The sequence below is a fragment of the Cydia strobilella genome, chromosome 1, assembly GCF_947568885.1.
Source record: "Cydia strobilella chromosome 1, ilCydStro3.1, whole genome shotgun sequence".
Classification (NCBI taxonomy): domain Eukaryota; kingdom Metazoa; phylum Arthropoda; class Insecta; order Lepidoptera; family Tortricidae; genus Cydia; species Cydia strobilella.
In genome coordinates this window covers 2,370,619-2,391,864 of record NC_086041.1, presented here as the reverse complement: position 1 = coordinate 2,391,864, position 21,246 = coordinate 2,370,619, and the positions used below count along the sequence as shown (strand labels likewise).

The 21,246-nt window shown below is 38.0% G+C and overlaps 1 protein-coding gene across 2 annotated transcripts in view; it reads right to left on the bottom strand.

Moving 5' to 3' along the window:
* The window catches only part of LOC134747687 (regulator of G-protein signaling loco), a 139,141-nt gene that overhangs the window by 12,344 nt on the left and 105,551 nt on the right, over positions 1-21,246 (bottom strand). Inside the window, exons 5-9 of one of the 2 annotated variants that reach the window (XM_063682329.1) lie at positions 5,784-5,879; positions 4,657-4,805; positions 3,709-3,895; positions 2,805-2,960; positions 481-615 (exon numbers count right to left, since the gene is read on the bottom strand). In XM_063682329.1, the coding sequence (XP_063538399.1) occupies positions 481-615; positions 2,805-2,960; positions 3,709-3,895; positions 4,657-4,805; positions 5,784-5,879 (723 nt within the window). The remainder of the gene's footprint in view (positions 1-480; positions 616-2,804; positions 2,961-3,708; positions 3,896-4,656; positions 4,806-5,783; positions 5,880-21,246) is intronic. The other variant, XM_063682410.1, reaches the window with a different exon arrangement.

Here is a 21,246-nt window from a genome sequence, read left to right as displayed (position 1 = left end):
GTTTCCATCCATGCTCTAGTTTTCGTCCACTTTTATATTTTTCATTAGCATTATTAGCAAATAATATATTTCATTTCTAATTTTCTACTTGCGAAATATCATTTTTATGTAGATATATTGTTTAGACATTAAGGAGTGCACTTAGTCAAGTCCAAATTTGAGCCATTTTCAACCAAAGGGCTTATTGTGGCTTGTCAGTAAGGCGCTATTTCTACATACAACGACGAATGCTTCTGTTCCTCCAGATCTTGTCGAGGTTCGCCATAGCACTTTTGGCTTGGCTTTGTCGCTTGTCAGTAAGGCGCTATTTCTACATACATATATAGCTTCAATTAGAAATCAACCTTATCGACAACCGACAATGTGGTACCTTTTGGTTGAATTGAAAACATCACATTTGTGCAGCAATATAGGTTTATATTCAAATTTCGTCAAGTGGACGAAAACTAGTGCAATGACCCTATACGGAAGCACACTCACATCAGTGACAGGCGGCTGGTCCGGAGCGCGGTCCCGGGAGCCGGCGCGGAGCCGCCACGGCAGCAGCGAGCCCCCGCTGCGGCGCCGCTCCGACGCGTTGGAGGCCGACTTCTTCAGCTGTTCAACGTCAAAACACTGTCAACGTACGGTTATTATCGTCAGGGTCGGCTGGTTGGATGGGACGGGTGCGGGGTGCTGGTGAGAAGTGAGGCTGTGAGGGGGTCCCTTTGTTTGACATAATTATTAAAAGTCATAATGTAAGCGTAGTATATTAGGTGTTCGTAGAACTGATCGAATTAGAAACACGGAACTACGCTCCAGAACTAGAGTTGCAGATGTAGGCGTCAAGACCGCTAAGCTTAAGTGGGACTGGACGGGACATGTCTGTCGCATGCACCCGGAAAGATGGGCCAAAATGGTTACTGAGTGGGACCCACGGAGCACCATAGACGGTGCAGGCCGGGGTTCAGGCAGACCAAAAAGAAGATGGCGGGACGACTTGGACGCATTCTACCCCAAATGGTGGGAAAATGGCGATGACAGGGTCGAGTGGAGAAAACGAGGGGAGGCCTTTGCCCAGCAGTGGGACACCAAAATAGGCTAATAAAAAAATAAAAAAAAATGTAATGATTGTCATATTATCATTAGTCATAATTCCGAAACCGTTAACTTTTCAGGATTTTCCTAGGGTTATCCTATACATAGGTTAGGTTAGGTTTGTTTTATGGCAATCCTGAAAAGTTACGCGTTTCTGAGAAAAACCAAACTATGACTAATGATAATATGGGGCATTTTCTATGAAAAGCTTACGCTTACGCCGCACAGCGTGGCGCGGCATTGTATTTATATCGGAGCAACGTTAATAATGGCGTAAGCGCCATCGACAATAAGGTCCCTTTTTATAGAAAATACCACATATGACAATCATTACATTATGACTTTCAATAATTATGTCAAACAATAGAGACCAAGGCTGTGAGAAGTGTGGTCTTTTAAAATTTAACGCATTCCCTGCCAGCGCGAGCTACGCGGTACTACGTTCGCAACCGATAACACGTTTTTTCTAGTCAGAGCCAGAAAATCGATCTAGCGGGCCGCTGGCAGTTAATGTGGTAAGGAACTGGTAATCATTCCGATTTGTAACTATAACTGGATTAATTATTAATCAAAGGTGCAAATCAAGTAAAAAAATTATTTGGTAAATTATTACAAAATGTACAGTCAATTGCAGAGAGAGGTGACCCGCGCCTGCAAACAAATTTCTATGCAGGGGGATCACCTCTCTCTCTCTCAGCTGACTGTAGGTACCACTTAAATTAGACGGTTGGCCAGGAATTATACTTGACTAAAGTCGTCGTCAATAGAACTTGCAAATAATGTAAACATTTAAACAAACCATTTTACCTTCATTACTTCGTAATCTCGCTCTTTAAAAGAACAACCATGACCTTATCAATATTCTATATACTTAAATATTTTATTTATATAAATTTTTAATTAAATTAAATGTTAATTATTAATATTTCAGGAAAAAAACCTTCGTAAAAATGTTAGGTTATGTGTCAAACGTTAACAAAATCTGTCATATTATGCTATCGCGATACAGCGCGGGAATGCTGCCTGCGTGATGGGCACTTTGCCAAGAGGTCAGGGTTTGTTATAGGGATTTTTATTTTTTTAGGTAGGTTTAGTTTTAATAGTTTTATTTTATAAGTAGTCTTAATTTTGTTCTATACAATTAATGTAAATTTTATTTGTCATCTTTTCAATAAAGCTTATAGATTAAAAAAAAAAAATCATATTTGTTTACATTATTTGCAAGTTCTATTGACGACGACTTTAAAGATTTTGCTTTATGAATTTTTTTATATTGTGCTCAGTAACTAATGATTAAATATCTAATTTATTCCCAAAAACTATTAAAACTACCATCAAACAACCGCGCCTCACCAAACAACTGAGTAAAAAGGTAAGTCTGTTACAATTTTGGTGCCTGACACCAACATTCCATTTGCGCTTAATACCTCATATATTCGACTTTAGGCCATCATGACGTAACTTAAATTAAAAACCGGCCAAGTGCGAATCGGACTCGCGCACGAAAGGTTCCGTACCATTACGAAAAAAAAACAGCAATAAAATCACGTTTGTTGTATGGGAGCCCCATTTAAATATTTATATTAATCTGTTTTTAGTATTTGTTGTTATAGCGGCAACAGAAATACATCATCTGTGAAAATTTCAACTGTCTAGCTATCAAGGTTCATGAGATAAAGCCCGTTTTTACCCTTTGGGTACGGAACCCTAAAAATAAAAATCCTTACCTTTGTAGGAGTTGGGGGTTCAGGCTGCGTCGCTCTCGGCGCGTACGGTGCGGGCAGACCACGAAGATCAGCGCGTGCGCATTCAGCATGTACGCCGGAGCGTAAAAAGCGAGGATACGAGTCAAACTTCATCACGTTGAAGATCTGCTTTTGGGCCTGTTGGACAAATAATCATGTTTAAAATTAGACTTAAGTTTTACGAGGTTAAAGACTTCTTATAAGTAGTTATCAGGAGAGAGAAGTGTTGGCATTGAGTGGAAGGATGCAGCTTTTATGACCGTTAGCTGTTGTATTTTTTTAGTGAAAACTGTTTATTTGACAATCCCTGTAGCTTTTTAAAGTCGAATACACTTCGTGGTTATTGAATTGCGTCGCTTCGTCATTTTATCATTAAAAGAAGTGCAAATAACGCAACGCAAAGATGTATATGATGTATATGAGGGGTAAAACATTGCCGCTATTGATCAAGCCCAGTTTTGCACTCACTCGACTTGTCTGACATCTGCGTGTTCATGTTCAGGAGGAAAATAGCTGAAAACGATCTGCTCACTCTTGTCTTTATACACACCTGCTGAAACAAGTCCTGAGGTGCTGGAGAGCATCCTTAATTCAGTAGCTCTCCTCGCAGCAGCGTCCACGTTGACGGGTTCTGGCGCCTTTTCACGAGATGTCGCGACCAGATCTCTTGAACCCTATCTACGACCCCTGTCTACTAGGTACAAGGTATACACACCTGTTGGAATAGGTCCTGAGGTGCTGGAGTCTGGTGCATCCTTAATTCAGTAGCTCTCCTCGCAGCAGCGTCCACGTTGACGGGTTCGGGCGCCTTTTCCGCAAGATGTCGCGACCAGATCTCTTGAACCCTATCTACGACCCCTGTCTACTAGGTAGAAGGTATACACACCTGTTGGAAAAGGTCCTGTGGTGCTGGAGTCTGGTGCATCCTTAATTCAGTAGCTCTCCTCGCAGCGGCGTCCACGTTGACGGGTTCGGGCGCCTTTTCCGCGAGATGTCGTGACCAGATCTCTTGGGCGAGGGCCGCGCGCCCGGACTCAGGGGCGGCGGCGTATTGCTCGCAGGACCACCAGAATCTGGGAAACGATAACAATTAAGTATTAACGTAGGATATGCAAATGTTCTATGGTTAACCCTTTGGCCACCAAAGACGTCAAGCGACGCGCGCGGCTACAACCCAATATCAACCTTCGTGCACTCCGACAAGGTTTTTTTTTTCAGAGGAAAGATGCTTGGACACCTGCTACGACACGACAAATTTATCAAAAACATAATTGAAGGGAGAGTCGAGACAAGGAGACGGAGGGGAGACCAAGGAGAACGTACATAGATCAAGTAAAGGAAAAACTCAACGTCGTGTCGTATCAGGCTGTCAAGGAGAAGACAGAGGACCGACATACATGGAAATCGCTCCACCGACAAGAGTCTATTAAATATATGATGATGATGATCAATTTTACAAGAAATGCCGATTGTACTAAATGCCTGCAAACGTAAACGTAGTTCGTTAAAAGCTTGTAATGAAAAGTTTGACAGTTCTCTGTGGGATGACAGTTGGCGATGCAAGGGTGAGCTGGATTTTTCTTATTTTTTTTTATACCACGTCGGTTGCAATCAAGCATACGGCCGGCCTGATGGTAAGCAGTTATGATTTAGTTCGTCAATTTGCCCGAATGCTACACAAGCTAGTTCCAAAGCTTTACTGATTACTCAATTTACTCACCTGATGTTCTCTGCTGCAAACTCTTTAGATTTAAATGCGCGAATGCTGCAGCACCTGGGTCTGCCAGTAATTGTTCAAGATCTAAAGACCAGCCCTTCCCATTATTAGTCTCACCTAATGTTCTCAGCTGCAAATTCCTTGGAGAGGAAGTGCGCGAATGCTGCAGCACCTGCTGGATCTGCCAGCAATTGTTCAAGACCTAAAGACCAGCGCGCCACGCCGCCCGCACCAGGCACCGCTGGTGCGGCGCCCTCGCTTATTTGCTGCAACAAATAAATGAAATATGAAAATAAGTACATACAAATAAAAATAAATAAAAGCCCGAAGCGGACGGTTTTAAATTTCTAATTCAATCATATCGGAATAACTATTCAATGACCTTAAAGTAGTCAGGCTTTGAGGTTTTTAAACGATAATTAATGTTTTCTATTAGTGCAAAGTAGAAGATTAAGCAGCTAAATTTGAGTTTGAGAGAAATAACGAATTTCAGCTCTATTGAGAGCACGTGCAGCTCATTCATGAGCAGTGCTTCCAACAGATTCGGAGGCTGAAAGCACCTTATAACGTTATGGCATAGAATTCGCACTGTCCAACAAAGCCAATGTATCGCCTGTCGCGTTTTTATTGGGGTTCCGTACCTCGAAAGGAAAAAACGGAACCCTTATAGGACCACTTTGTTGTCCGTCCGTCTGTCTGTCTGTCAAGAGACTCAAGACCCTTTTTCTCAGGAAAGCGTGGAGGTATCAAGCTGGAATTTATATCAAATACTCAGGTCTACTGACCCTGTCCCTTGGAGCTGTGAAAAAATCAAACTTCTAAGCCAACGCAATCAAAAGATACAACCGTTTATGCCGCAAATTTTCGACACTCGCAAGGGAATCAAAACCTACAAGGTACTTCCCGCGTGAACTCAGTCTTGAAATTTGGTACGAAGCAACGTCTTATAGCACAGATAAAGGAAAAATTGCGAAAACTGTAAATTTTTAGTTACATCATATAATAAAAATATTTTTTGTACGGAAGCTTCGGTGCGCGAGGCCGACTCGCACTTGGCCGGTTTTTTTTCTAACTAGACTATGCCTTGATGACTGCTCGGAATAACAGTCGTGAGCGAAGCGCGCTGAACGATAGAAAAGAGTCAGAGGAATTAAAAAAAAAAAAAATTTAAAAATTGTGACCTGTAATGTCTTATTACCAATAAATTATGTCTTTGTCTATACCATTGGTTATTGGCGACCTACCTTATTGTACATGGCGCGCGGGTCGTGATGGTGACGGTAGGAGCTCCCGGCGCCGCTGCCCGTCGTCCAGCGCCGGAACGGTGACGTCTGCTCGCTCTGTTGACAAAACAATGCGGTTAATAATAATATAGATAATAATATAAACTATCAATTACTAGTTTAACTAGTTCATTGACATGTGGTAATTTTCCGGCGACATTATTATTTTATTTAATCGGCTTTTATTTCCCGACTTAATTTTGTTAATAGATGTAATCATTAATCATATTTGCATGTAACCACATCTCATCAAAACACACAAAGAAATCAAGACGGTCATTAAATACGGACTTCAATAGTATTTTATACAATCGTGATATAATAGAGAGCTTTTCAGTCGAGTACCGTGTTTAAGCAACGAAGCTTGCTGAGTTGCTTAACTAAGGTACGAGATTGAAAAGCTTGATTATATCACTATTGTATACAATACTTTTTCTACGAGACAAAAAAATAATACTTTCAACTAGTAGAATCATACCACCAAACCAAACCAAAACCAAAAGTACCTATACAGCTAAGATACGCGAGCTGCCGCAGCCCGCGATACCTTCATACTCGTGCGCGCCCCGGCTGCGGCCGCCGCGGGCCCGGCGCCCCCGGCGGGTTGGTCAACGACACCTCCTCGTAACTCATGAGGCCCTGGTACCTGCTCCGCGCTAAATTCAATTTTAAGACAGTTTTTTTCTCGATTTTGGCCACCGTAGCCTATGGAGACTAACAAGCAATGCTAAGCGGTTTTCGTAGGGTAATGGAATGTTGCTATATAAAGGGTGTCACATGCACGTTTCTGACTTATGAAGCAATTGTTTCTACTACAACATAAGATAAAATGTTATTGTTGGCCAACCAATCACAAAGCAGTGCGACGCAGCAGCGTGTTTAAGTAGGCTAATTTGCTTTGAATCGAGTCTCCTTAAACAAGAAATATTTTATCAAAATGTATGAAGTTCCATTTTCAAAATTTTTATAATTGAGTAAACCGTATCGATAAAATTCTTATGCTTGAGTCGGAAGTGCCAGACTATACAACGTTGAAAAGAGTAAGGTTGTAGTATTGCGTGTGAAGTTGTAATACACAGATTATACTCGACGAGTAGAAAAAATCTTTTTTGTACTTGCTTTTGACAATAAAAATATTTTATTGTATTTTTAAATAGATAAACCGCAAATCGCAATCTTTTTAATACCTAAGATGAAAGGCGACGGCAGCTTCTATACAGGGTATTTATTTAGTCACGTGCAATAATTTACGGGGTGAATTATATAAGTCATACTGAGCAATAAAACTATGAAAACGGATTATATCGCGTATATTGAATTTATACATCCCGACGTTTCGAACCCTTTACAGCGTTCGTTGTCAACGGGTGACTGAGGAAAAACTACAAAGTGCAAAAATACATATAAAAAATAATGAACCATAAACTTTAAGGCTGGTTGTACAACTATTTTCAAGTAAAGATATATATAAATACGCGATAAAGCTACGCCGGCTCCAACCCTACACCTCGGACCCATAAATAAATAAAAATAAAACAATATACAATAATAATAATATATATATATATATATATTAAATATTCAATATACGCGATATAATCCGTTTTCATAGTTTTATTTCATGAGTAACTATCGCGGTAACCGAAGACAATATTTTATTTTATTATAAACTGATCGGCGATTGGCCCTAGTCACACCTGATGGAAAGTGAAGACAGGGCCTAAGATGCAGCTCATCGGTTCAGTAACAGCCTATTCACTCACCTATTCAGCCTATTACATACTGAGCAACTTTTACTATGGGACCAACCCCGAAATCGCGAAAACCAACTTGCTCAGTATGACCTATACACGGTGTTAGAGCCACTGAAAACCTGAGACACCCTAACAATCTTTTTTTTATTAGGGTTCCGTACCCAAAGGGTAAAAAAGGGACCCTATTACTAAGACTTCGCTGTCTGTCTGTCTGTTCGTCACCAAACTGTATCTCATGAACCGTGATAGCTAGACAGTTGAAATTTTCACAGATGATGTATTTATCTTGCCGCTATAACAACAAATGTGCCATTTTCAATCAAAAGTGTACTTATTGTCGTTTGTCAATTAAGGCGCTATTTCCATACAGCTTCAATTTGAAATCATCCTTATTGACAAGCGACAATGTTGCCTTTTGGTTGAAAATGTCACAAATAATAAAAAGTCCGTACTAAGGAAGTTCGTATCTCGTATATAGTAAGTTCCACCCTCGGTGGGCGAGTCCGACTCTTACTTGTTCGGTTTTCAGTACGATTTTTTCTGCTGTATACAGCTAGCACAACCGAGATTTGAAATGCTGAACCCACGATTTTTGTACACCAGCCACCACACACATTAGTAAAGGTGGAAACGTAAAACGAAATCGAAAACTCCTTATAAATATTAAAATCACGATTCTCGTCTCCCACGGTCTGATAAACGTACTAAATATATTCGAGTTGACTCATTTGGATTTCCCTTTCTTCACAATACCATCGTTGTGATAAGAGAACAATATAATATAAAGTATTTTATAATTAGCAGCATTGTTGCTTGTGTATTTTTTTATCGGTGGTAATAACGTACGTATAAAAAGTTAAATATGCGTAAGCATAAATATGACAGGTCTGTGGTTAAATATGATAAAAATCCCAGTATGTCATACCTACATCCGGCTCTATAGGGCCTTTGACTGTATTTAATACACCACGCATGAAATAAAGCACCAGAAGATCAATAGAGCAACGTAGACAGTAGTTATTTTTAGACACAATTTCTATTTTAAAACCCGTCTTAGGTAATTTGATTGTGACGTCACATGCTAGTGTTTCATATAAATTCCATAGTAGCTAAATCGTTTTACCAGTTCGAAAAAAGAAACTGATTGGACAGTAGTCGAGGATTTTAATTAACAACGCACCGAATTATTAATTCATTTTGAACTTCATGTACTTACTGTTCAAGTGTGTAAATTTATTTGATAAGATAACAAAGTTTTCCTATTGTGTTGCAGAAAGTGTTTTGACATATTTTTGTTTTGGCAGAAATGTCAATTGGCAGAATTACCTTTCGCATACTGCTTTTCGCATAATATTACTTTGCGAATTTCTTTTTGCATAATATTATTCGGCAGAAAAGCCTAACCTAGAAGATTCTGCCAAATTAATATAATGCGAAATGACTATTATGGCAAGTATATATTTATGCGAAAGTATCATTCGACTAAAAGTTATGCGAAGTGTATTTCTGACAAATAATATTCTGCCAGATGAGGGGAACCCGATAACAAAATACCACATAGATCACAATAAGACGATGAGATCAAAAGAAAAGAAAGTCACGAAGAAGACCAAAACTAAATTGGTATATTTCATTTTAATAATAAAAAAATCTGAATGTAGACACTATTATTATTTTTATTTATTGAGGTGATAACACAGAAAATACACATGGGATGAACAAAGAACTTAAAATAGCATAAATGTCCTTAAATACAGATGCTTCCATAAACGTATCTCACGGGGAACATATATATATATGTATACTTTACCACTTAACTTACTTAACTAACAACACTATATGTAGATAACAACGGTTTGCCGGAACAGATACGAAATACAATTTATAAAAATTGTATGAGTCATCGACATCCTACGGGAACTTATGAAATATTTATTATTCATCTCACTTACAAAGTGATTAAAATAACTTCTGAATTGCTCAGAGGAAGGAAATGACTCGAACGATATTAATATCATTCATTCATAATTTAAGAGCATGGCTCTTGTCGGTGGAGTATGCGCCAGTTTTCTCGGTCCTCGGCCAGGTTCTTTAGGTCCCTGTAAGACACGACATTTGCTTTCGCTTTCAGTTGTTGTGTGTAGCTTGCTCGTGGTTTTCCGCGGCCTCTTCTCGCTTCTATCTTGCCTTCTAATATAGTGTTAAAGAAAGTGTCGTGTCTTATCAAGTGACCTATCATTCTGCCTCGTCTATTTTCTATAGTTCTCAGCAGGTTTCTCTTCTCTCCCACAATTCGAAGCACTTCCTCGTTCGTTTTTTTCTCCGTCCAACTTATTCTTTCCATTCTTCTCCACAACCACATCTCAAAAGCCTCTAATCGCTTCCTATCTTTCTGCCGCATTGTCCACGTATAATATCAAATGGTCCATATTAAATATAAATATTTGTCTGGCATTTAATAATCGGAAATGCGGACAGGTATACTCTGATTTGTAATTAGATTCCAAAAAACTAACCTCACTTTTTCTCTTTTCCGTATGTTTGAAGAAACTAAACAAAGCTAAAAGGATACATCTATATTTATTTTAAATGCTAGAATATGCAAAAGGGAAATTTGAGTTTACTTCTTTGCATATTTTCCATTATTACGAAAGAAAAAGGATCTGAGTGAGGTTAGTTTTTTGGAATCTAATTACAAATCAGAGTATAAGTGCAACACTAATTTAAATTTTAAATCACTACATAGTATAAAACAAAGTCGCTTCCCGCTGTCTGTCCGTATGTATGCTTAGATCTTTAAAACTACGCAACGGATTTTGATGCGGTTTTTTTTAAATAGATAGTGTGATTCAAGAGGAAGGTTTATATGTATAACTAGTAAAGGTTTTGTGTAATATAGTTGAACTACCATTGCGAAGCCGGGGCGGGTCGCTAGTCTAATTATAAATGTACAATTAAAATCTAATTAGTACCTCGTCGAACGAGTCCTCGGTGTCGTACCACACAACCATTTTCACTATGCACAACCAGCAACTATTCAAATGGTCCATAAGAATATTTAATATTATAATATCACTATCCCATCACTAACTACTGAATGAATGATTTGATTGTAAAATAAAATAAAAATGTTTGAACCATAAACAACGACTTTTTTTTTTATACGTAGAGCGATAATGCTGTCAGTTTGCTATAGAGGCAAAATTAAATATGATTTTTAATGAAATGTGCTTCGCGCTCGGTGCTTCGTTCCATACTGAGCGTTTAGACGTCAGTCATTATAAGTCATCGCCAAGGGACAATACTAAATTATAATAACAATACGCATTGCTAACGAAACAGTAGTTTCCGGCGGAGGGCGATTGTTGAGGTACTTGAGGTCTAAACGATTATGATTAAAAATATTCCAAAAATTCTACGATGACCATAGACATCTCATGTATTTTTAAAAACAATAACTGCTTAGTTTAAACTCGCTGAACGCAAACATATTAAACATATTAATAACGAGTCGTTTTTCGACTTATAATACGTGAGTGACCCGTTATTAATATATTTAATATGTCTGTGTCTCACGGAAGTTTTGTTATTAAAATCGCTGAACGCAGTTTTAAAAATGTAAGTGTAGATAATAATGTAGATAATTTTAAATACATAAACAAAAAAGACAGAATCAATCATTTTTTCAGACATAAGTGCAAGTCAAGCCGTTCAAGGCAGTAATCAATCAACGTAACAACCGATGGACAGATTTTTAAAAATGATAATCACTGGAGTGTCGAACGGTCGACTCCCGACCGATTTCAAAAATCCGCGAGTGCCAAGCTGTCGACTCCCGACCGATTTAAAAAGTTCGCAAGTGCTATGGCGTCGGGAGTCGACGGATTGGTCACAATTGGTCATTGCATATTTTGGCGGGAAATTCAACGTTTGCGCGCGCAGCTAAGCTGCGTAAACTTTATCAATAGCTTATGGAAAACACAAGAAACATTTCTAGCAATAAAAACAAGTGTCTCTAATATAAATATTCGTAGAAACACATTGATTTATAAACCGTCTGGACACAGGGCAATCATCAAATATTTGGTGCTCAATAAAACATGATTTTAAGTGTTTATCTATTTAAAGAAGTGTATGCGGATTTAATATAATATGCCTGGGTAAGTAATAAACAGTTTACAATAGTTTTACCGTCCATTTGTTATGTTTTTACATATTACTTTGGTATTTTACTTCTAAGAATCGGGCCATGAACGAGTTTGGTTCTGAGGATTTGGGCGTTTATTTAGGTATATATAATACTAATAACCTAAAGTAAAACTAAAATCGCTGAGTTAACTATTTGGCAACGATAGTCTAAAATATTTTAATTGAAAACTCAACAATATTTCATTTAAAAGTGCCATACTCCACATACCGACACTCAAGATTCAAGGTCGCGAGTGTGGCCATTTTGTTCAGTTTTAAAAGAAGATAGAAAAGTATGGATAATACTTCTGTTTAGTGTTTATTTTTTTTATCTCGTTTGATTTGGTTAAAGTTTTTTTTTACGCTAAAGGGATTTGGCTTGTACTAACATGCATTTATGTTTATTTGCTTTGCTTTGATTCTAATGAAGTGCACGCACGCGAGGAGGAAGAAGCAGAAGTAGAGGTGTGCGTACTCGTGGTGGTAGAGGGGGCAGCACATGCTGCATATTGCTGCATATTGTTCAAAGCCAATAACCAAATACCTCATAGAGAATTCCGATGCCACTTGATCAGAGAACTAATAGATTGCCACACCCCACGTCTTCCGATCCATGCACCACCTGCCAGCTCTGCCAGTACAAAGGTGTACAGCGTGCGACAACACCACCTGGCTGAATACCCGTTCATACCGCATAGTAAAGGACGCCACCGACTAGTGTGTGTTGTATGCAAAAAAAAGCGCACAACTATGTACTGTGTGGGCTGCAACAAACCTGTTTGTTTCTCCCCTTGCTTTGTAAATATGCACTTATATTTTGTAAGTATCTACTTACACACACTAAAATAAAGTATTTAGCTTATATACATTATTTTAGTGTAAGTATCATTTATGCATATATTACTAGATTTTGCCCGTGACTTCGTCTGCGTGGACTTAGTAACCACAGCTAGAGTAAGAATAGCGCCTGGGTATAGTCTAATGGCAATCATTCAATTTGAGCGTATGCTTAATCGTTTAAACGAATTATCAGGCAATTCATTAATTATCTCAATTACACCCCGCTTTTCACCCTCTTCCTCTTATGGGACGATTTCGGAATAAAAACTATCCTGTGTTTATCCTACGTTTCTTTGTATAATTTGAATCCCTATTAGATAATCCCTATTAGATGTAAAAGTTTTGCATGCGTTTGGTTACTTTAATTTAAAGCACTAGCAGATACAAACGTAAAAGCAGAAAAAAGCGGCTGCCACAGCTCTTCGTTTGAAAAATCTAAACCTATGGACATCTTTCAGCTCATCGCACAAGAAGATCTATAAAAATACGATCTCAAAACTGCCCATGCTGGAAGCGCCTATCGACAAAATACCAAAAACTATGATCTTCTGGAGAGATTACGCCATATCGTTAACAGAAGATCCGAAAGAAGGACTAAACCAAATAAACCTAAGAATATTTACAGATGGCTCAAAAACAAATGAAGGGACAGGATGTGGTGTCTTCTCAGAGGACCTGAACATACACATCATAAAATCCCTTGGTGAACACAATACGGTATTCCAAGCTGAATGTGTAGGAATAATAGGAGCTTGCAATGCTATTACAAGACGACAAGTGAAACACGAAACCATACTAATACTGTCAGACAGTAAATCGGTACTACAAGCGCTATGCAGCGACAAACTTACTTCAGAGCTTATACTTGAATGTCATCGGAGTCTCACTGAAGTGAGCAAAGAAGGCAACAAAGTAACAGTACAATGGATAAAGGGGCATAGTGGATCAAGAGGAAACGATGCAGCGGATGAACTGGCCAGGAAAGGTTCAGAAACACATAAGGACCCGAGCCAATCATGCCCCTACCAATATCCTACATACACAACCAGCTAGAACAACATCACAGACAACTGCACAACAAGTACTAGAATGAAATGAAGACATGCAGGCAAACCAAAGAAATTCTACCGAAACTGAACCACAAGCTTACTAAATATTACTGAAAACACCAAGAATTCAACTACGTAAAAAAGTAGGATTAATAACAGGACATAACACACTAAACAAACACCTACATAATATGGGTAAAACTGACAGCCCCATTTGCAGAGCGTGCATAGCAGAAGAAGAAACAACAAAACATATTCTCCTAGACTGTAAAAAGGTAGAAGTATATAGGAGCAAATACCTAGGGAATCCATGCACACTAAAGGAGGCAACTAGCAACCTGAAGACTTTGCTCGGCTTCGTGGAGGAGCTGGGGTGGTTAGAGTAGCGCTACCTCGTTTCACGCAAAATAGGCACATTGGATGTCGAGTTGCGGAAAATGCCCAGCAATACTAACTAACTAACTAAAACGTAAAAGTTTCAGTTTGGCTATATTTGTTTTTAATCTAGCTAACCACTGGTTTTTTTTATTAAGCTGGGCTAAAATTTGTACAATTTACCTCTTATTAGTAGTTCACATTCAACATAAAAAAAATATCAGAAGTCGTATCCATACTAATGTAGCCCTGGTAAAAAAGTGTTAGTAATAATTTTTTCGATTTTTGTCACAGTGTTATGCAGTTTTCTAATAAAAAAAGGCATTGTATTTATAAATTTTTCTAATGTTATTTAATGTAGTTGTAAAACCTACAAATTGTAATTTGAACAACTTTAGGAACTTGGTATTATGAAACAATGTACGAAGGTCATCTTTCTACTTTAGCTTTCAAGTGCCATATTAATCGACTCATTTTTTTTGAAATCGGAAGTTTTGTTACTAAAGTCGGTGAAAATACATATTTTATGAGGCATTCTGCAAAATAAATATATAATTTGAAACGCTTGATTAATAAATGATAACAAAACAAGATTTGAAAGATTACTCAGTTTTTGACTGATGTTTTACGTGACAGATTTCAGATCCAACTTTGACATGCTTGTAATGAATAAAAGATTTATGCAAAGGTATAATTTTATTACCTTTCCTTGTATATACATGTGTAATACTGTCAATAAAATTATTTTTCTTTGAAATAGTGCTTTTATTTTGTATTTCTAGACTCTTCTATATAAAAATCCGGAAAACTTTTGCTCGGCCTAGGTTAAATGAGGACTAGCGAATTGCACATATATCGAAAATATATGTTTGTCAACGTAATTAATAGCCTATCTCATTCTTATTATAGCGCCATGCGTTTTATGTGTAACCTTCATACAAAAATAAACAATAATCGTCAAATTTGTAACACCCGCCAATTTCTTATTGACCACCCGTCAGACTACGTCAGACCCTCTGACACTTAAGCATTTTCGCGCAAAATGGCGCCGCCACTTGACAGCTTATTGATGTAACAGTGCTGCCACCCGAAGGGTTATTACCGCCTTGAAGTACTGCTAAGATATTGCGACAATCTTTGCAGTTTTATCTATACTATCTTTGGTATTTTTTTTTGTATGTACTTCAATATAAATAACAGTCAAAAAGTAGGAAACTCACTTGCAACCGAACATTTACATATTGTCACGGCTGATTTTGCGAAAAGATGTACATTTGATTATTATTATTATGTTTGTACTAACCCTAGATTTAAGTATTAGTATGTATGTTACTAACACATTATGGACTTATTTGTTCGAAATAAATTATTGATTGATTGATTGATTGATTATAATTTTATAGCAGATATTAGAAATATAAAACTGTGTTTTTACAGCATTATTGTTTTATGCATCCCTGATCAGATATGATCGAACACTTAAGAACATATAGAAAGATAGTGTGATCAAAAGTAAAGTCAAACATGTAATAGTTATTTACGATACAAGTGCGGAAAAGAGGAAATTCGAAACGAGTGGCGATAAATTAAAACACGACCGCAGGGAGTGTTTTAAATCGACACGAGTTGCGAATTACCTTTTCGCACGTGTATCGTACAACGTTTTACAGTACATATGGCCCTTTAAACTTTCGACATATGCACGAAAAGTGCTATTTGACGCACTAGTGCGAGAAAGTAGCACCATATGTACTGTAAATATTTTTTTATATGTCTATTGTCGTTTGACGGGTACTGACATACAAAAAAAGTTATATAAAACCGCTACCGCTTGTGTCACAGGCGCTGAAGTGACATGCCACGAACAATCGCGGTTGGCGATCGTCCAGTCTGAGTCTGTCATTCATCGGGGTCATGCCAATCGGAAACGGGGACTAACTAAGTCGGTCAACAGGTTAAATATTAGCGTTTCAGGAATCGAATATAATTTAAACGAAAGTATATGGAAGAGTTCATATTTGTCATTGTTCTGTTTTTTCTGTAAGTTTGATAAAAATAAAAACTAAAATTGTTACAATAGAAAAACGGATAAACGAACATGAACCCTAAAACATGTCATTTTGTTTTCACTGCTGTGATTATAGCTTGGCAAGCCATTTCCGTCAGTAGAAAAAGGCGGCACATTAAAAAAGGGTTGTTCTCTCATAGACAATTTGAATTTCGCGCCTTTTTCTGCTGATAAATTGGGTTTCCCAGAGCAGGGACCGGACAACCCTTTCCGCGATAAAACCCTTTCAATGGGCGACACTTAAACACGGCTAACACATTGAAAGTCTTTCCCTTTTGAACTGCAAGCCCATTCATACCCCTACCTTTGACAAACCCTTACCGAAAAGCTAACCAAAAATAAGGCTAGCCCTTAATAAGGGTTACCCTTATCTTTAAGCGCTTTTTATAAAGGTTTCCCTTCGCGTGAAAGAGACAGGATTAGTATATATCTACGGTAGTGCATGAAAAGGAAAGAAAATACGTGCCTAGTCAAAGAACGCCGCCGTCGCCGCCGACGATCGCTCGGATTCGAAGTAATGTGTGCTTTATGAACAAGGTAGATGACTTAAATTAGCACGCTTATATGCTAAAAGGGAAGCCCTTTATAAGGCTAACCCTTATAAACAATATGCAAGGTGTTGGTGAGCGGATGATAAGGGTTTTGTAAGGGTATTTGGGCTACCGATTACTCAAATGCGGTAGCTTTATATAAGGGTTTTTAAAAGCAAAACAAAGGGTTTCGTCTGGCAAAGGGTATGGTGAGTTAAGCCTTATGCAATACCCTTATAAAACCCCGATAAGGGATAGCGGGCCGGTCCCTGTCCCAGAGTATACCTATAAAAAGAATGTCATGTCCTAATCGACAGATAACGTCACCAAAAGTATGTAGTATCTTAAACATACATTGTTAGATTGTTGATTGTTAGATTGTTGTGTTGTTGTGTTTGTGTTGTGGTGTTTATAATCAATTCATTTACATTGTTTGTTTTCACACACAAATGAATCATTCGTTGAAACGAATTGAATAATGAGCACAGATAAGAGCCAATAACATGTGTTAATAGGATAATTTGCCAATCATTGGCTGATAGGGCTTGATTGAATGATTTACGGAGCCATTCACTGAGCGCCTCACTACAGTTATTCACGGCGGATGGAATTATTTTGACCATTTCCAACGGCATTGTAACCTACATTTGAAATTCTGTGTTACTATGCTGTAAAAGTGTGCCAAAATATTTTTTTGAAGTAATATTATTTAAATTACTACTAATATGCCTATGCGAAAGTACCTAACTCTATCTGTTCCGTCTTCACGCTTAATCCGATTTATATATTGGTATGGTTATAGTTTGAGAGAGGATTGTTTTTATAACAGAAAATAATTAATCACTCTACGTAGACGAAGTCGCGGGCTCGCGGGCAAAAGCTATAATTACTAAATAAAAGTTAAATAAATAATACATAATACCTATTCAAATATGCAATACGCGAAATATACATATACAAAGGAAAAAATGACCGAGGCCTCCAGTGCCCGGGGCTGGAATCGAATCAGCGTCCTCGTCGTTTATAGTTTTGTTAAATATGTACTTGTGTGTGTTTACTTGTAAAAAACACAAATAAAAAAAAATTCATAGAAAATAATTTAATATGTTCTTACAGCAAATATGTACTCGTGATACTCAGAAAACTATACATTTCTAACCAGTAAGTACGAGATGTGGGTGACGTCATTACCAAGCTTAAATGGAGTTGGGCGGGACATGTTGCCAGGCAGTGATGGCAGGTGGACCAAAATGTTGACGGATTGGTGGCCGCTTTCGGATGAAAGACGCGCCTGGCGTCCGTTGGCTCGTTGGGTGGGACGTTCGAAAAATCGCGGGGCACTTTTGGATGAGACTAGTCCAGGACCGGGATAAGTGGAATACACGAAGGCCTATGCTCAGCAGTGGGCGACTGAAGGCTAAACGATGATGAAGTACCTATTGTCTTTTATGAATATGGCCATTACTCCACTGTTACAAAAAATATGAACATGACGTCCATTATCCTTCAGCTTTCGCTAATACGCGTGTAGTCTGTATAATATAACTGCATTACATTATGTACACAGTGTGGAAAAAATAATGGGCCCTGAAGGGAAAGTACCTCTAAACCTTAAGTGAGCTCATTTTACTTAACCTTGTGCCTACATTTGTCCGACTCAAAGGACATAGACCGCTGTTATACAGGGTGACCTTAGCCATTGGACAAACCCTAAAATTCCACGTAGGGTTACTTCTCAGTATATAGTTTATATTAAAAATACGAGTAGGCAGGAGGTTAAAGAGGACATTTATTTATTTAAAAAAAGAAACAGAACTGCATTCACAGAATTTTTTTAATTCGCTTCGCAAGTCCGGGAATCGAACCAACTAAAAATTCAAAAAATACTAAATATGCGATTTTATGGATATTTTGTACGACAGACGAGTGTAAGACCTAATTTTTCTTGGATTTTTTTTAACATTAACATGAACCTATCGTCTAGTACAAGTGGAATAAAATAGCAAGTTTTTTTTTAGTCGGTTTGATTTCCAGGCGATACAAGCGAATAAAAAAAAAGAAGAATACAGTTGTTCTTAATTTTTTTTTAAAGATTAAGTAAAATTAGCTAACTTAAGGTTTTAAGGCACTTTCCCTCCAGGGCTCATAAATTTTTTCCACACTGTATATCCTGTACGTTACTATATGTATATGCACAGACAGTAATTTATACTTCCTTACATATGTGAGTCTCATGGATAATACAAAAGAAACAATAGTTTATTGTCTATTGTCGTTTGACAGGCACTGACATCCAAAAAAAGGAAGTTTGTAACTTTTTTTTTTTTTTATGAAATAGAAGGCAAACGAGCAGACGGATCACCTGATGGTAAGCGATTACCGCCGCCCATGGACACCCGCAACACCAGAGGGGTTGTAAGTGCGTTGCCGGCCTTTAAGATGGGAATACGCTCTTTTCTTGAAGGCTTGAAGGTCATATCGGTCCGAAAATACCGCAGGCGACAGTTCATTCCACAGTTTAGCTGTGCGAGGCAGGAAGTTTCTAGAGAAACGCACAGTCGAGGACTGCCAACCATCTAAGTGGTGAGGATGGTAATGTTGTCGCGTAGGGCGATGGCGAAAAGAAGCTGCAGGGACTTTGTATACTATCCCAAAACGGGCTCTACTATAATAGAGCAGGTAGTATATTTGTCTTTTGATAGAATAGTCAAATTAAAAATATATATATGATACGTTAATAATGCATACTGAGGAAATTTCAAGGTGTGAAGGCCCCAATCCGCATTGAGCTAGCCTAAAAATTACGAGTAACTATAACCCAAACTCTTATACGTATACAACAAGACTATGGATGGTATAGAAAGGATGCCAATCTCTTATGGCAGAATTGTTGCAAAAGTGACCGCTTTCAGCTTTAAATAATAGTCCCTGATCTCTCCGGTGGCGCTAGTTAGGCTCTGGGACATGAGTATAACATGAACCATATACGTAGGTTGTTTTTGGTAGTATTTCGGTATAAGGTGGCGCCGCCAAATTACTGTTTTTTGATGGACACTTTTCATACATAGAGATTTGGCTCCTTTATATAGTCTCTATGAACAAGACTGTAAGAGATAATCTGCAAACAGGGCTCGATAAAAAAAAAAGTTAAAAAAAATCCGTTGGTTAGGCCATCCTCAGAGAATGGATGAAGATCAGAAAGTGAAAAGAGCATACCTGGGCCGCCCAGTAGGAAGACGTCCTCGGACGCCCCAGGTATCGCTGGTGCGACATGATGAAGGCGAATCTGCGCGAACTTTGAGTCACCAATTGGCGGCAATGTGTCGGAGGCCAAGTCTCAATTTGGGTCGCTGAGCCAACGGAGTAAGTAGTAAAAAAAACTTACAATAAAAGTCAACGACAGCTTCGCCATAAACTTCTCAAACTTAACCGACGGCATTTTGAAGAAAGCCACAACACTCAAAATCAGTTAATTTACAAATTTCACTTCTAATAACACGCTTTTCAATATCAAAACTGCTACACAAAGACGTAAGATTTATAAATACATAAAAATTTCCCCCGCAAATAGTAGGCGACTGGGCGCGTGCGTTCCGCGTCAAGTCTCCGATGATACTAGGCGTATTGCACCGCAGAGTTTCTGTTATACGTACATAACATACATACTTCTTAATTACATTCGTTATCATTATCATTATCAGGAGTATCTGGCATCTGTTATCACCACGAGCGGGGTGCGTGGACTTTGTTGTTCTATGTTTGATTTGATTTCGTTTTTAGATCTGTGGGAAGAAATGATGGGTGTATTTGTTTGAATGGGTGTGTCTGAAGCCGGGATTATGGCAGTGATTGTATCTTAGTAAATTACAACTAGAGATTAGAGATATTTTTAGACGAAGCTAAGTAATGTTGTCTTTAGGAGTTAGGTCATAAATAAAATTAATTCTTGTACTTAGATAAAGATAGCTAGAGATATTTTTAGCAGAAATTTACAATTGTTTGTACCAATGTTTTTAGGTACAAACCAAAGAGTAGTAACGGGACCCTATTACTAAGACTCCGCTGTCCGCCTGTCTGTCTATCTGTCTGTCACCAGGCTGTATCTCATGAACCGTGATAGCTAGACAGTTGAAATTTTCACAGATGATGTATTTCTGTTGCCGCTATAACAAAAAATACCAAAAACAGAATTAAAAAAATATTTAAGTGGGGCTCCCATACAACAAACGTGATTTTTTTGCTGTTTTTTTTCGTAATGGTACGGAACCCTTCGTGCGCGAGTCCGACCACTTGGCCGATTTTATTAGATACCTACATCTATTAGATACCAACATTATAAAATAAAGATAACATTTTATACTAAATTGCTTTTTTTTTCAAAAAAAAATGTATCAATTAACGATTTAATTTTATACATATTTTACAACACAAAGGTTTTTGGTCCAAAAGAGAGTACTCAAAGCAAATACATTAAATTGTACTAATTTGATAAGCTAGGTACTGCATTATAATAAAATACTCAGTGGCTAAAGTCGGTATAATGTCGCAAAAAATAATTAGTAGAGTAAAAAAAAAACAATTATGTATATGTAATCTGTGCTAATCTGTGGACACATCCGG